The 15877-nt window shown below is 46.3% G+C and overlaps 1 protein-coding gene across 1 annotated transcript; it reads left to right on the top strand.

The window, feature by feature from the left end:
• Window positions 1-3990: 3990 nt before the first annotated feature.
• Window positions 3991-8115, top strand: LOC131270262 (uncharacterized protein K02A2.6-like). Its single transcript, XM_058272408.1, has one exon. It carries the CDS (start codon window positions 3991-3993, stop codon window positions 8113-8115), a length of 4125 nt encoding a protein of 1374 aa, XP_058128391.1.
• The last annotated feature ends 7762 nt before the right edge of the window (window positions 8116-15877 follow it).

Here is a 15877-nt window from a genome sequence, read left to right as displayed (position 1 = left end):
AAGAGATGAATCACGAGCGTAAGATAGTCTAATCTTTCATCAATTTAATCCTGCGGTGACTTTCGTTTTTCCCGTAATTCTTCCCATCACCACTCCGACGATGTATTTGACCAACTGCCTATCGATGCCAAGGTTCCCCAAATACGCCACTCTTGTCTTTGACTCGATCGAACCTAACCCCAAAATGTGCGAGACCACCGAGATGGACTGCTTTCTTGTGAACAGGCTCCACTGAAACGGAACTGGAATCTAAAAGAACCATTTCCTTCTCATCCGGACCATCGAAGGTCAAATTGCCTGTAGATAGACGCAACACAGCTTCTGCCCTACTCAGACCCCAACCTCAACACCGAAATGTAAGGACCAAAACGGTGCGAATTGACTTTCGGGGGAATGCCTCCTCGACCAGCGAAGAACACGAAGCTCGAATAATGAGTGCTGCCTCACATGTGTGTGCTAAATTATGGGAAAATGATGCGGCAAAACCGTATATTGACTTTCGGTTTTTATTGCTCCATTAACTTATTGCTTTGTGCTTCCCCAAACGTTTGCCTTTGGATACTTCATTTTGGACCGTGTCATCCCCTGAACGAGGGGGTGTTGGGAAAATTAGGTGAACTCAACTAGGAGAGCGTTGTATTTAATTACATCTTTTGAATCTACTATAGTAGATAGTGGACTATTTGACACTTTGCCGTCCGCTCACATCATTTTGGTGTGCTGTCAACGCTGTCACCTTGACAAGCACCACGGACTACTGGATGTAAACAAACATCAAATGGAAAGCAAACAAATGTCGCAGGGCGCGTTGCTGTTCGTACGTAAATTCCAATAAAGATTGCCGGTCGTAAAGCGTTGTGACACCGTGAATTGTGCAGACGTCAAAGTGCTAAAAGAAGAGCTAACTTCTACAAGTTTCAGAATTTGTTGCTACTTTCTTCTTAAAAGAAAACCCTTCTACTCTTTGGTATTCCCATTTCTTCCGAAGACTAATAACGGACAAGAATCAAATAAGCTGGTCATCTAGCGAGCTGGAAACTGGAACCGGTCGTTCCGTTGGTGTCTATTCGATTAAATGTAATCATTTAAAACTTATCACGAAAGCCAATCTGCTCTTTTACCAAATTGATGGTGAATAAATCGTGCTATCGAGAAAACTATCTCGTCTTCGCGCGAAACGGTACAACGATTCGAAACCATTTCTCATCCACATCCAGGCCAAAGAGAATCCAATCGAAACCGGGTCAGTCCCTGCGGGGAACCCAATCGTAGGATGTGCGCGCACACTGATTAAACTCAATAAAGAAAATTAATCAGAACCGTTTCGCTTAAATTGAAATAAATTACCAATCCCCATATGCTACGACACACGCAGTGGCGCAGTTTGGTCGCTTGGTTCGCTACGACTTCCATCGGAAAGGAGTCTCCATCTTCGCTTGGGACGATGGTTGGTTACTTGGTTGTTCACCGTAGAGATTCTGATACTCTAGATGTGGTCGTGCAAGCTTAGATGAATTCTGTTCCGAATCGACTACGATCTCTCGTAGTCTACAACGCCACAAGACGCTACAAAGGAGGATCTAAAGAACACCAACGTGCGGTAAACCATTCCTAACAAACACTTCCATTCTACGTTTGCCCGAGGGCACAACGACGTCACGGTCGTGATTTTGGAACACCTTATTGCGGCACGATACCAGCAAGTCCTTTAGCCTCACACGAAATACCGTGTTCCGGTCTCCGGATGACAAATGAAATCCAACCACTAAAAGCCAAATGCATCGTTTCATGCAGCCCAAAACTGCAGCACTGGTAGCGACAGATGACCCGAAAACAACCCCCACCAAAGGGGGAGGAAGAGCCGTCGTTGTCATATTTGGAGGACACGTCCGGGTTGCGCCATGCTTGCTTGAAACGTTCGAATGATAATTTTCAATATAACCAATCAATGCGTCCCGTTGCCGGCGGTGATTGGCTTTTGCAACCGATTCGGAATGATGAGGTGTTTGCGTCCGCTTGCGTCTGCATTGGAAGCAGACCCGACCCGCATATATTCCGTCACGCAAAACATGTGTCGGTCGGTCGTCGTGCCTCTAATGGTGCTCCGTCAATGGACAACGAGCGTAATTTATCTCTCAATTTCAATTTGTCTAATTTCTTCTCCGAATGCGTTCTGTGTTCGCCTCGGCGCATTCGTCAGCCGGTGCGTCGTCTTATATGCCCGGATTTCTTTGCCCCTCGCCAACCACTCGACGACCTCGATCGGATATCCGACACCAAAGAGACAGGGGGCGAGGAACTCGAGGCACAAGAGGGGGGGGAAACTAATTTGAATTTAATGCTTATTGCGTTAAATACTCTGCGTGATTGCTCTGCGGTGGTGGCTTCTGCCGATGTGCTGGCGGTTTGTGAAGCGTCTCCTTTTCCTCCTCCCTTCAGTAGACACCCTCCCTCCCACCCTTCAACCGCAATACTGTCACACAGTTTATGAGCAGCAGGAAACAAGAAAGGAAAAGACCGAGAAGGAATCATAGCAACGCGTTGCCAACCACGGGTGCGTTGCTTGTTGCCTATCTTTCGGGGGCGCGCGATAATTATTTTCAAAGTTATTTTTCTGCCATCATTAGACGAAATGGGTTTTGCCCTCGCGACCGTTCCCACGGGATTTTCCATGCCCCCCTCCTCGTCCCCGCACAACCACAAACATGAAAAGCCAGTTACACACGGCCATCCCAAAAATGATCCGATGAGTTCCTCCGCATACGCACTCTCCTTCCTTGTCGCGATTTTGTGATTGTGGGACAACATCAAAACCAAACTCGGTTTTGACTTTCTTTATCTACTCGGTTAAAAGCCTTCTTCGGTTACGACTTTCACCGATTAGCACCGAGCACCCTAAAGCAATCCCCCCGCCCGTTCACTCATTGTTTACCCTCGTTCCCCAGCGTTCTTGCGCGTTATCTTATCCGTTATGTTTTCGAGGTTTCCGAAGGGCGCACAACATCGATGGGATCCGTCGGGCGTATGTTTGAGCCCGTGGTGTTTGTGTCAATACAGCGCACAACAATGTTCACGCAACCACCAATGTCGACGCACACAAATGACCGCAGGCACGCACGTTGTCATCCATCCGAGAGCCCCGTCCCCTCGTGGAAAACTCGGCTGGCGAAAGTGTGAGAAAGATTTCAAGCGCGACCGTGGGGTGAGGCCCCGATATCTAATCAGCCGCATCTAAATTGCCACAATAGCATTATTTTGTTTGTTTATCCGATTATAGAGTCATGGAAATCGATTGTGTGCCTGCCGTCGCCAATTGGGGGGGAGGGGGAAAACGCTGACGGGTTGACGGGTGCCCGGGCCAAAGATTAGAGGATTGAAGGCGTGGAAAACCGGGGGAAAATAACACCGAACACCGCGTTCAGCTTGGCGGTTTCGGCTTCGAATTGGGGTTTTTCCTCTGAAGGCTCGCAGCGCAAGCACAACATTATGGCATGCTCCCCCATGGCCCCATGTTTGTGTGTCTGTGCGAACAGTTGTGCGAGAGAAAAGCTCCGCGGAACGACGCTACCAGCTGTCGCAGGGTTTTTCCTTTCCGGTGCAGAGTTCTGATTCCGCCGAGAGTCCGCGAGCCACAGAGCAATCGGAAAAGCTTGGTATCGCATCCCGTCATTAGGCACGGGAACGTGCGAGGAACGTTTCGATTTCCACGACTTTCCTCGAACGTGAACGTGGTGTGAAGTGGGCTCTCGAGGCTCTATCGATGCTTGATGGATCTTATCATTGCAATCCGTCCAGTTGAAACAAACCGTGTGCTATAGATATGTGAACGGGGTATATACAAACTACACCCTTGTTTATGTCAGTTTTGACAGCTGAGGAAATAAAGGAGATCATTCGAGAGATCATTCGAGAATTGTCACCACGTGTTACGGTCAAGTCCTTGAGATCCGAAAGTGAATAACTAAGAGATATAATAGTTCTGGCGACGAGATGGTTGATCGAACCAATAATGCCGGCAGTGCGCCGAATACAAGTTCCAATACATCGGCAGAAACAGTTGCCGGTACTGCTCCACCACCAAATTTTGGTATGGAACCATTCGACCGACGCAAGTCGAAATGGCTGCGGTGGGTGGATCGACTCGAAACCGCATTCGAGATTTACGGAGTGACGGCGGAGAGAGTAAAAAGGAACTACTTATTGCATTACATGGGGACGGAAACCTACGATGTCATTTGCGACAAGGTTGCTCCGGATGCTCCTCGGGATCGGACGTACGACCAGATCGTGACAACTCTGAATGAGTTTTACAGTCCGCAGCCACTAGAAATTGCTGAAAACTACAAGTTCAATAGTCGCCGACAAGGTGACAAGGATGCTACTTCGGCTGAGGAGTCAGTCGACGAGTACTTGGTGGCGTTGCGGAGGATGGCGGCATCGTGCAACTTCGGGGATTACTTAGAAAAGGCGCTGCGCAACCAGCTTGTGTTTGGCATTAAACGTAGTGACATCCGAGATCGATTGCTGGAACGGCGGACACTAACACTCCAGGAAGCTCGAGACATAGCAGTGGGCATGGAGTTGTCTCGAAAAGGCCGAACAGAGATCGAAGGATGTGCACCAAAACAAGACATGCATGCGGTGTACCATCCCCCTGGTAAAGGTGCGAAGAAACCGAACCGTGCGGAAAGGCCCAATACTAGCTCGGAGAAGCCTAGTTGTTATCGATGCGGGGATAAGTCACATTTGGCTAATACATGCAAGCACAAAAATACCGTCTGCTCGTGCTGTAAGACTAAAGGCCACTTAGCGAAAGTGTGCCTTAAAAAGAAGAAAATGGAATCACGGGATACTACGCAAACCCATCATGTTGAAAGTGTCAAAATTCGGGAGGTGTTTACAGTTTGCGCACCGTCCCATTACAAAAAACTCTGGTTAAATGTGACACTAAACCAAAAGATCATTAAGTTTGAAGTAGACACGGGGTCACCAGTTAGCATCATGAGTGAGGAACACCAAAGAAGACTGTTTCCAAACGCGCAGTTGCGGGAATCTGGAACTAGTCTTGTGAGCTATTGCAACACTCCAATCGTTGTACGTGGCATACTCGATGTGGAAGTGCAGCTAGCTGACAAGACAATGCTACTACCACTGTATGTAACCAAGTCCAACAAACATCCCCTAGTCGGCCGGGAATGGCTAGTACAGATGGAGATAGACTGGCAACGACTTGTGGCAGAATCCGTGAATACTGTCGAGCCTGACGTGAATCACCATGCAACGGATTGCAAGGCAGTGCTGGAGCGGTACCCTAAGGTGTTCGAAGCGTCAATAGGGCGCATTTCCAACATGCAGGCCCACTTACGGCTAAGAGAAAACACTCGACCAGTATTTCTCAAAGCGCGGAAGCTACCATTTAATATGATAAAAATGGTAGAAGACGAGTTGGAAAAGTTGGTGCAGGAAGGAGTGCTCTCAAAGGTAGATTCAAGTAGCTGGGCAACACCAATAGTACCGATCAGGAAAGCACACAATCGGGTGAGAATTTGCGGAGATTATAAACAAACAGTTAACCCGAATCTGGTTGTGGACAGACATCCATTACCGACAATTGATGAACTGTTCGCATCGCTTGCTGGAGGGAAGAAATTCAGCAAAATTGATCTGGTCCAAGCATACCTACAGCTAGAAGTGGCGCCAGAAGATCGGGAAATACTAACACTTTCTACTCACCGTGGCTTGTACAGACCCAACAGACTGATGTACGGCATTGCATCAGCTCCCGCGATCTGGCAAAGACAGATCGAAGTAATTCTCCAAGGAATCGAGGGAGTCAGTGTTTTCCTCGATGATATTAAGATCACAGGAGACACGGAGCAAAAACATCTGCGCCGACTAGAGGAAGTATTGTCTCGACTGAACGAACGAGGCATACGGGTTAACAGGGAAAAGTGCCAATTCTTTGCGGATAAAATCGAGTACTGTGGATACTTGATTGATGCAAATGGTATCCACAAGATCCAAAAGAAAGTAGAAGCAATACAGCAAATGCCGACACCAAAGAACAGAGAAGAGGTACGCTCGTTTGTCGGATTAATCAACTACTACGGACGGTTTCTACAAAATTTGAGCACCATTCTGTACCCGTTGAACAACCTACTCAAACAGGATGTTCCCTTCCAATGGAATAAGCAATGCAACGACTCCTTCAAGAGGGTGAAAGAACAGGTCCAATCAGAGAAATGCTTGGTACATTACACACCCGAGTTACCTGTGTTACTGGCGACAGATGCGTCACCATACGGAGTTGGAGCGGTATTAAGTCACGTTTACCCGGATGGCTCGGAGCGGCCGATACAGTTTGCGTCGCAAACATTGAATCGAGTTCAACAAAAGTATATGCAGGTAGACAAAGAAGCTTATGCTATCGTATTTGGCGTAAGGAAATTCTTTCAATACCTATACGGCCGGAAGTTTACCTTACTCACTGACAACCAAGCGATTACCAAGATTTTCGCGGAACAAAAAGGGTTGCCAGTAATGTCAGCATTACGGATGCAGCATTACGCGACATTCTTACAAAGTTTTGAGTATAACATTCGATTCCGGAAATCTGCAGACCACGCGAATGCTGATGCCATGTCCCGCATGCCATTAAATACTATTGATCCGGAAGATGAAATGGAAGAGTCAGATGCAATAGAGTTGAACCAAATAGAAACATTGCCTTTGACCGCAATGGAGCTAGAGAACGCGGTGGCGAAGGACAAACAAATACAAAAGTTGCTTCAAGGAATTCGACACAGCCGAGCAGTAGATGCGCAAGATCGGTTCGGCATAGACCAACAAGAATTTACAATTCAAAAAGGGTGCTTACTACGTGGAATTCGGGTTTACATACCACCATCGCTGCGCAGGAAAGTGCTGGAAGAGCTACATTCAGCGCATTTCGGAACGACTCGCACTAAATCGCTTGCTCGGGGTTACTGCTGGTGGCCTGGGATGGACCAGGAGATAGAACGAATGGTAGCAAACTGTACGGACTGCCAGTCGGTCAAACCTGAACCGGCTAAGGCGAATCTTCATTGCTGGGAGACACCAAGTGCGCCATTCCAACGGGTTCATGTGGATTTCGCAGGTCCATTTATGGACAAATATTTCTTCATTTACGTTGATGCTTTCAGCAAATGGCCGGAGGTTAAGATTTGCAAATCAATCACGGCTGAACATACTGTAAACATGTGTCGTGAGCTGTTCAGTACATTTGGAATTCCATCAGTTATAGTGAGCGATCATGGCGTTCAGTTTACTTCAGTACTGTTCAAAGAATTCCTCAAGATGAACGGCGTGGTACATAAAATGGGTGCACCGTATCATCCAGCTACAAATGGTCAAGCGGAGCGATATGTGCAGACTATTAAAAACAAGTTAAAAGCTGTGAAGTGTTCCAAATCACAGATCCACCTGGAACTGTGCAATATATTGCTGACTTACCGCAAAACCATACACCCGGCGACGGGAAAATCGCCATCCATGCTAGTATTCGGAAGGCAGATTCGATCGCGATTGGACCTAATGCTACCTACATCGGATAAGTCCAATAAGGAGGGTTTGGAAGTGCGACAATTTCAGGTCGGAGATCGGGTGCGTGTACGAGATTTCCTATCTCATGACAAATGGAAATTCGGAAGAATTGCTGAGAGAGTGGGGAAGTTAAGGTACAATGTGCACCTAGACGATGGACGTATCTGGGAGCGGCACATCGACCATATTTCAGAGGTGGGTGCTGATCTGCAAGGTACAGCGAAGGATACTGGTGCAAAGAGCGATCATCAGAGAGGTGACATCATAACTAACCCGGAAGAGGTGTTTCCATCTGCTTCTTCGAAAACTGCTACTGCCACGACGAATACGACGAGTGATGCCGAAAAGACGGATGTTGGTACATTGCCTGTGTCCGAGCGGGAAACCGACATCGCTTCGGAGCAGATCAAGGGTTCGGACGGAGGGAACAGCCCGGAGCCGGAGCCTGACCGATCAGATGACTTCAGCGGAGAGCTGAACGTACGACGCTCCAGTCGGACGAAGAAACCTCCTCAAAGGTTGAACTTATAAGGAAATGCTACTACTGGAACTTCTTCTTCAACAAGGGGGAGAATTGCTATAGATATGTGAACGGGGTATATACAAACTACACCCTTGTTTATGTCAGTTTTGACAGCTGAGGAAATAAAGGAGATCATTCGAGAGATCATTCGAGAATTGTCACCACGTGTTACGGTCAAGTCCTTGAGATCCGAAAGTGAATAACTAAGAGATATAATACCGTGGTACACAAGCCGTTGCCTTCCAATCAACTGGTCTTCGGACGCATGACCGTTGTGGCTACGGCTGGGCACGTTCCATATTGCTGTTAGCACCAAAAAGGGAAACGTGTACCGAACCCAAAACAACCAACACACTTGCGTTGAGAACTCACCGTAGCCAAATACGACGCAGAACATAGGCAACCGTTTCGATTTCTCTGGTTTCCCAAAGAGGAAAAGTTTCCGCAACACTTTACAACCGTTCCCCTATTGGAAAATCGGAGGAGATTATCTGATCGTTCAGGAACTACTTCAAAATATATGGGTGTCTCATTCAAACGTCCTCTTCGCCCACTTTGAAACTCTACCAGCCATAAAAATTGTAAGGGATCCTTATCTATTCGATCAGAATTAATTCTTTCAAATCAGTGTCAAATCTACAACGGGACTAATCTCTACAACTAAGGTACATCTACTAAGACATCGTTTAGAATATCTTCCTCAAAATCGGACCGAAACTAAAATGTTTTTCTTATTTCCATTAGAAGTTTCGATTTCCCATTAGTCAACCCTTCTGTAAAGACTCTTTTGGAAATAAGGAGATATAAACCCGGATGAGACTTTCACTGTATCAGCTCCTGAAAGCCGCAAACAGTTACAGTAACCGACATCTGTGAGCTCACAAAGACTTGACACACTCCCTGGCTGCGGACATCGTAAAGTGTTACGATGCAGAGCTTGTGGAAAGGTATAGTATTCCTATGAAGAAGGTTTTACTTGAACCGACTTTGGGAGAATGTGCTGGGCTTTGGCTCTGGTTGGTTACCGCTGTCACGCCTCCGGGCTATACGAGTTGGACGTATAAATATGCAATCGATACGAGTATGCTTCCTTCAGTAAAAACAACCAGCTGCGCACTTCATGCTCTGTTGTTTCCTTTTTTAGTTTCCTTTGCTAGCTCAAACCTGGAATGGTTCGGGGAAAACTTGACCGGGTAGCCCATTTTCACTGGTAAGAGATGTCAGTAGTTGTGACCAGAAACTTTGGTTACCAAGTAGAGGTTTAGTTCAAATCCTTGAGGTGTTAGTTAAAGTCACCCAGGTTCGATAAGAAGAATTACATTTACCATCTTCCATAAACACCTCAACCTCAAACTTCTTATCACAAAAATGTATCGATGACTGCCTTTATCTGGAAGAATAAGTTTAAAATTTAACTACACAACCTTAACGGGTTTAAAGATAAAAACAAAACAATACAAAACTTGGCAAAGCAGAAGACATTTCATACCATTTCCATGGGCATGCGAAACTGTTCATAAAGATATAAAAATATATTATTCTCGAAATGTTTACTCCACTCCTTACCAGTTGGATGATTTATACGCTCCCTAAAACACACCGACTTTGGAGCTTACTTCCTGGCGGTTGGAAAACTCACCCGAGGCCACTTGTTGGACTTGGGTGGTGCCCGCCCGGGGACGCCACCATCTTCTGCGCATAGTCGCAGTTAGCAACAGCAATAATAATTGTAATAACAATAATGGTGGGCGCAATTTACGAACACAAACGCTCCCAATGGCAATCAATTAGAGCATTAACGATTATGGTGTCTCTCACTAATTAGTCGGATGGATTCGGTGTGCCCAAGGAATTGGCACGCAAACACTGACGCACCTAGCAACTCCCGCTCCAAAAACACCAGGGCACACCAGAGGCTAGCCTTAGCCGTTGTCGAACATGAGCTGAACTTGTGCCATTCCTTTTTGTTTCTCCCCCCTCCGTCCTCTGGGAATTTGAGTTTTCTCTGCTCGTTGCTTGTTTGCTCTAGTACGGGCTCCAGCTATTTTTTTTGCCAGCTGCCCACCGAGAAGACTCGTTCGATTCTCGGAAGCAATCGAAAGTCCTTGGTGCATATCCGTGTGGGCAAACGCGGACGGAAACGTACGGAAAACTTACTTTTCGATTGGCAAATTTGTTCCCCCCTGGTAGCTCGCAGCCATTGCATTGCGTTATCAATGTTTGTTCTTGTCTCCAAGGACTTTTCCTGCTGCCTTCCTTCTATTCACGTTCACCGCGTTTGATTGCGAACACCTTGCGGAGTATTTCATAAACAGAAAAAATATTATTGAAGTTTTACCTCAAATTAAAGAGAAAAATAATTCTCCCTCACTCTGTTTTCGGTATATATTTCTTTCCTCACGTGAGGAGAAAGCCATTAATATAAATTCATCCATGCACAAACGTAAGCTTCCGCGTGCTGACTTGACTATTATTGATCTGTTATTATATTCGTTTACGCTCTATTTCACGTTTTCAGTACACGAGATTGTTATATCCTTTTTGTTCGACCCGAGCCTTCGAATGCATTGAAGTCCGTTGTCGATGGGTCGATGGTCAGTACACCAACACACCCAATGGTGCCGATGACGATGGCGATAGGGAGGGAGAAGAAAAAATCCTCCCCTGTTCAATCGAATCGATGAACTTTTCATTTTACAACTTCCCATACACACACCAACTCTTCCTCGAGCGTCGGTGCGTTTGCTTTTCCTCCCCGCGTTTGCTTTTCCTCGAGCCCGTGTCGGTGTGATGAAATCGATGCGAAAACTTTCCAATTACTCCTTTGACTCCTTTGTGCAGACCATTGTCACCGACGACAGTGTTCGGTTGTTTCGAGCGTCTTCGGTGGATGCCGGAAGAACGAGAAGTGGACAATGTTTGAACAACTGATCAGCAGCAGGAAATGTGTGCCGTTTGTGAAGTTAATGGGAAAATGGGAACTCTCCGTTGGGCCGCAGCTTACACCAATTACTGCCTTTTCCCGACTTCGAACGTTGGACAGTTGGAAAGCGCGTTGGAAACACGAACGATTGCAACCAGACAAACAATGAGCATTTTCCTCTGAAGTTGATAATAACACAATGCATTTCGGGCATTGAAAAAAAACAACCCTTGTATGATGGGATAAATTTTTAAAATTAAAATTAACCCCTTTTCGAAAGCATGAAATACTTCCACGTTGCATCCTCCGTCAAATACAAGGAAACATTATTTATTAAAGATCCATCTTATTCAGCGACAATGTCTCCGGAGCGTCCAGAGTAATGTGCAAAAATGTTTATGACATACCTTGGGCTGCGGGCGGTTTGATGGGAAAATTTCATCCAATTTCCGATTTCAGTGCCCTTTTTTTTATACCTTTTCCCAACCCTCTTTCCCGTAAAGCATACTCATTTACGACCGCATTTACCACGACGCCACGACGATGAAGTTTCTCTTCGCCGGACCCTCGGAAAAAGCGCCACAATATTCACCAGAATATCCTGTTCTGCTTCTCTTTCTCTCTTTATTTCTCTCTTTCGGGTACCGAAACGACGGTGAAATCACTTCCCGCAAAACATAATGAAGTAAAAAAGTATAACCGCGTACTATCCGCTCCGTTACCATCTTGGGTTCATGAAGGACCGGGACTGCATTCTAGCAACTTGCGAAATGGCTAGGACATTAGCACTACTTTGCTGTGTGTCATCATCTTCTGGCTTTTTTTCCCACTACACACACCGGGGTCTGCTGGTTTTACTTGTAATTTTATGACAAAACGACGGAAAAAACTCTTTCGCTACAAACCGGAACGAACCGGGTGGGTTTGGTGAAGGGTGGCAGGTGTTGTGCGATGCACTTTGATTGCAAGTCATAAAAATGGTCTTCGCACGACGCGGAAGAAAATCGCCGGGTGGACGCAAGACGGGTTTCATCAGACAAAGTGACAAAATTATAAGAAAATGGGAGGGTGAAAATTATAAGAGGGTGGGTTTTTTTTATTTTCAACACCATTTCAACACACCAAAGGCAAAGTTTAATGATCATGCAGTACACAAGCAGTAAATTCCCGAAAGGATCAAATGAAAACTTTAACAACCATTGCTTCATTAATTGTGCAACTTTTCGTCAGCTCTCACGAAGGACTGTTACATTTTTCTTCCAACAACCTTTCCTCCACTTTTCTCAGGGACATTTCGGACAATCATTTTTATGCAAATACCTTTTACAAGCTTACCGATTGCCGCAACGGACATTACTCTTTATCGAGCCTGGGCTTGAAGAAGTGCACTGTCAAGAAATGCATCGTCTTTACATGCAATTGTTTTCGGGTTTAAAAACATGCAAACAAATGCTGGTCTCTTGTGGCCTGTCAAATGTTAGTGCAAACCGAGTCGGCAAAGAAAAGAACCCGTAACGTTACACATACAGGATTGTTGGTCGTTACACCGGTACCTTTTTTTTCTATATCACGCCCGATTTCTTCTGCTTTGACGATGGGGATGCGCCTCTAAAACGCCTTTCACCAGGAAGAAGGAACAAACTCACCGAGCCCTTGCCTTGGAACATGGTCCCTGCACTGATTAGACACGTAGCACTTTCTTGGGTGAGAAGAAAACGCTACCGCCCCGCTTGCCGGAAATACCCTCGAACGGCTCGTCTCGAGACCCGGGCGGATTTACATAGCACTCTTTTCGCATTTCCCAACACAAAGAGGGAACCAGCGGGAAAACGGTGTTCCCTATCACCGGCAGCCCGGATCGCTTGCGGAAGCCAAACATGGAGCTGCCGAGCATCCTGCGGACGGGCGTATACATGCATTATGCATTTTCTGTACACATGACTGCCACCCTCAACCCCCTGCTTCTAACCCTCGACAGTGTGAATCATATTCTTTTGAAACAGATTGCAACTGCAGCAGAGCACCCGGGTTGATGGTGTTGTCGGGTGGCTGTCAGTTAGAAAGACATTCTGTTGTCTACCTAACGGGGTGCAGAACAACAACTACTCCCCCCACACAGCCACTCCACCACACACGTTGCCAATGGATGTAACCGATTTCTGATGTCCGAGAAAGAATACAATTTTATATATAGAGAGAGAGAGAGGGAAAGGCAAGCTGCATTCAGCGTGCACCGGAAAGTACACTCAAACCCAGACTGGCCTCATCCAAAACATGACTGGCGTAACAAAAACGAAAGGAAACAACAGCAGAAAAAAAACCTGCGGTGATGACAACGACATGTGGGAGAACGGTACAAAAGAAGGAAGGCTTCTGGGAAGGAAACAATGGCAAAGAAACATACGGAAGCGCCAGGAATAACTCCAAACCACCCCCCTGTCGTTACGTTCTCGTCGTTGATGGCTCTTAAACTCGTATGATTATGATGATGAAGCAATGAAAATTCAACAGCCCCGAAAAAAAAACCCATCTCCTCCAAAGCGGACGGGAGGTTCGACGGTAGGATGTGGCACGTTTAAATCTGCCCAGTTTATCGCCCCGGCCGGACCAAGGCGGAAGGTGACAGAAGGTGTCTCCCAGCTCCACCAGAGGGAGGGAGGAAGGGGGAAGAGGTCGTAATGGTAGGCAAGTGGTAAGCTGAAAGTCATTATGCATAACGGCCTCATCCGGAAGGACGCCATCCCGGAGGGAATCGACTCCACCGAGCGTGTGTTAAAACCGGCGGCCTATCGTGGGAGAGGGAGGTGTGTGTGTGTGAGCCGCAGCCATGTAAACTTGTCAATTGTCTGCAGAAGTGGGTTTTAAATGATATGGCAGCAAGGCGGAACCGTGGAACCGGAACCGGTGCAGCGGGAGTTTGGAAATCCCATTGGAAATCGGACGTAAACAAATTGAAATCGCTCTCGTCGTTCGCTTGCAGTGTGCGCTGCCTATTGCATACGTTTCAGGCGCAGTCGAAAGGTTACGAAATGTTTAAACACATCTGCCTTTTGGCGCCGGAAATGGTGGTTTCTCGTTCTACCACTACTTCCTCAGGAAATCGTACTTTCCATCCTTTTTCTCTAATCCATTTTCTTCATTCAATTTGGGTTCTCCCGACACATGCAGCATCTGTTAATACGGTGGCATGTAAAAAAGAAGAATAGATGATTGTTTTCGCATCTTTTTCCACTTCGGGCTTGCTTGAATTTCCCTACCAGCAAATCTACATGCGTTACATCTGAAGAAAGCTGCAACTTCTATTCTTCCCAGGGACTGCACTACGGACTGTGGAAAAGAAAAACACACAGCATCGCCTTTTCCACGTTGTCCAAAATGAATGACATCGTTAGATATCCAAGCGTTTTTTTTCCATTCCGTACTCCATTTCCCCATCTTACGTTTCCTTCGCAGCTACTACGATGCAAAGAAAATAGATTTTTGCTGTTCGCCTAACGAGGTGGAAAATTAAATTTTTCGGTTTCAACAAACACACGAAAGGCAAAGCAGCCTGGGTAAACACAAAACAACTGCTGTTCTCTGTTGTTTTATTGTTTTTTCCTCCACCTTACGAGGGAAAACGCTGGCTAGTGGTTTGAGATCTGGTTTTCCTGGGTTTTTTTTTACTCACATCCATCCCCTGATTGCTCCACGGATGTTTTTCCCTTCTTCCCGTGAGCACCATCGCCCTTACCTGGCGGTGTAGCTCGGCACAATAATGCTGCGATATTTGCATGTGTGCAATTTTTCGCGTACGTAAAAGTACGCCGTAAGCAGGCCAAACTCGAACTTGGAAAACCCCGCACCCGGGACGAGTTCGGGTTGAGTTTAATTTATATTCCAATTTCTGCTGCTTAACCATTTTGCTTCCGTTTGTATTTTGCGTGTTCACCGTGTTCCGGGGTGCTCCCGAAGCGCGAGTGTTCTCGCGTTGTCATGCCTGTTTTCCGAAATGGGGAAATTACACTGGAAAACTAATAAAACCGAAACGAAATCTCTGAAATCTGTTCTTTTGCTCAAATCTTTTCTTGGTTCCATGGTTCTTTCCAAAGGGAAATTCCAATCAAATCACGCGTGGAAAAGGAAAAACAATCGCTCGTCTACCTTATTTCACCTCCAAGACGAGCTAATCTAGTGATGCTCCATTTATTTAATTGATTTAAGCATTGAGTCGTGAAACAATATTGGCTTTTAGTAAAGTTTTGAAGGCGCCCCTTATCGACGTACTTGAGCGATCCTCAATCATGGCGGGCTGACAAGTAGGCAAACACCCCTTTCTGGGATTTTCTAGCTTGGAAAAGATAACGGAAAAGGCCCCCTCCCCCTGCAGCACCCATATTTTAATGCTAGTCTATGGCGGAGCGTCGTTCAAATTGTCTGATTCCAGCCACTGACTTTCGACCCATTTCCAATCAATCAGGGCGCAAAGGCAAAGAAAATATAGCAGCTTTCGATTTGCGGATCCAGTTGTTTTGCTTACATTTTCCCGAAAATTGGATTTCCAGCCTCCAAAGATGGCATCATGATGGAGAAGGACACGCGAGAAAAAGGGCGTCATCAGAACTCACATCTTGCCTGCGAAATCGCTTTTTTCGATCAAAGTTAACGCGGGACGTGTTTTCCCTCCTCCCCCCTTCTCAATTCTATTTCGTGAAAAATGGATAAGCGGTCTGTGTGGTCGGGTAGTGGTCAGCTATCGGTTATCTTTTGCGGTTGATGGTCTCGAAGAAAATGGCTTCGATGGACGTTGGACCTTTCTCATATTTTGATGTCGCCGTTGTGCAAATATTGGCCATCCTTTTCCGGTG

Source organism: Anopheles coustani, chromosome 3 (genome assembly GCF_943734705.1).
Source record: "Anopheles coustani chromosome 3, idAnoCousDA_361_x.2, whole genome shotgun sequence".
In the NCBI taxonomy this organism is placed as follows: domain Eukaryota; kingdom Metazoa; phylum Arthropoda; class Insecta; order Diptera; family Culicidae; genus Anopheles; species Anopheles coustani.
This window is presented reverse-complemented; position numbering and strand designations above follow the sequence as displayed.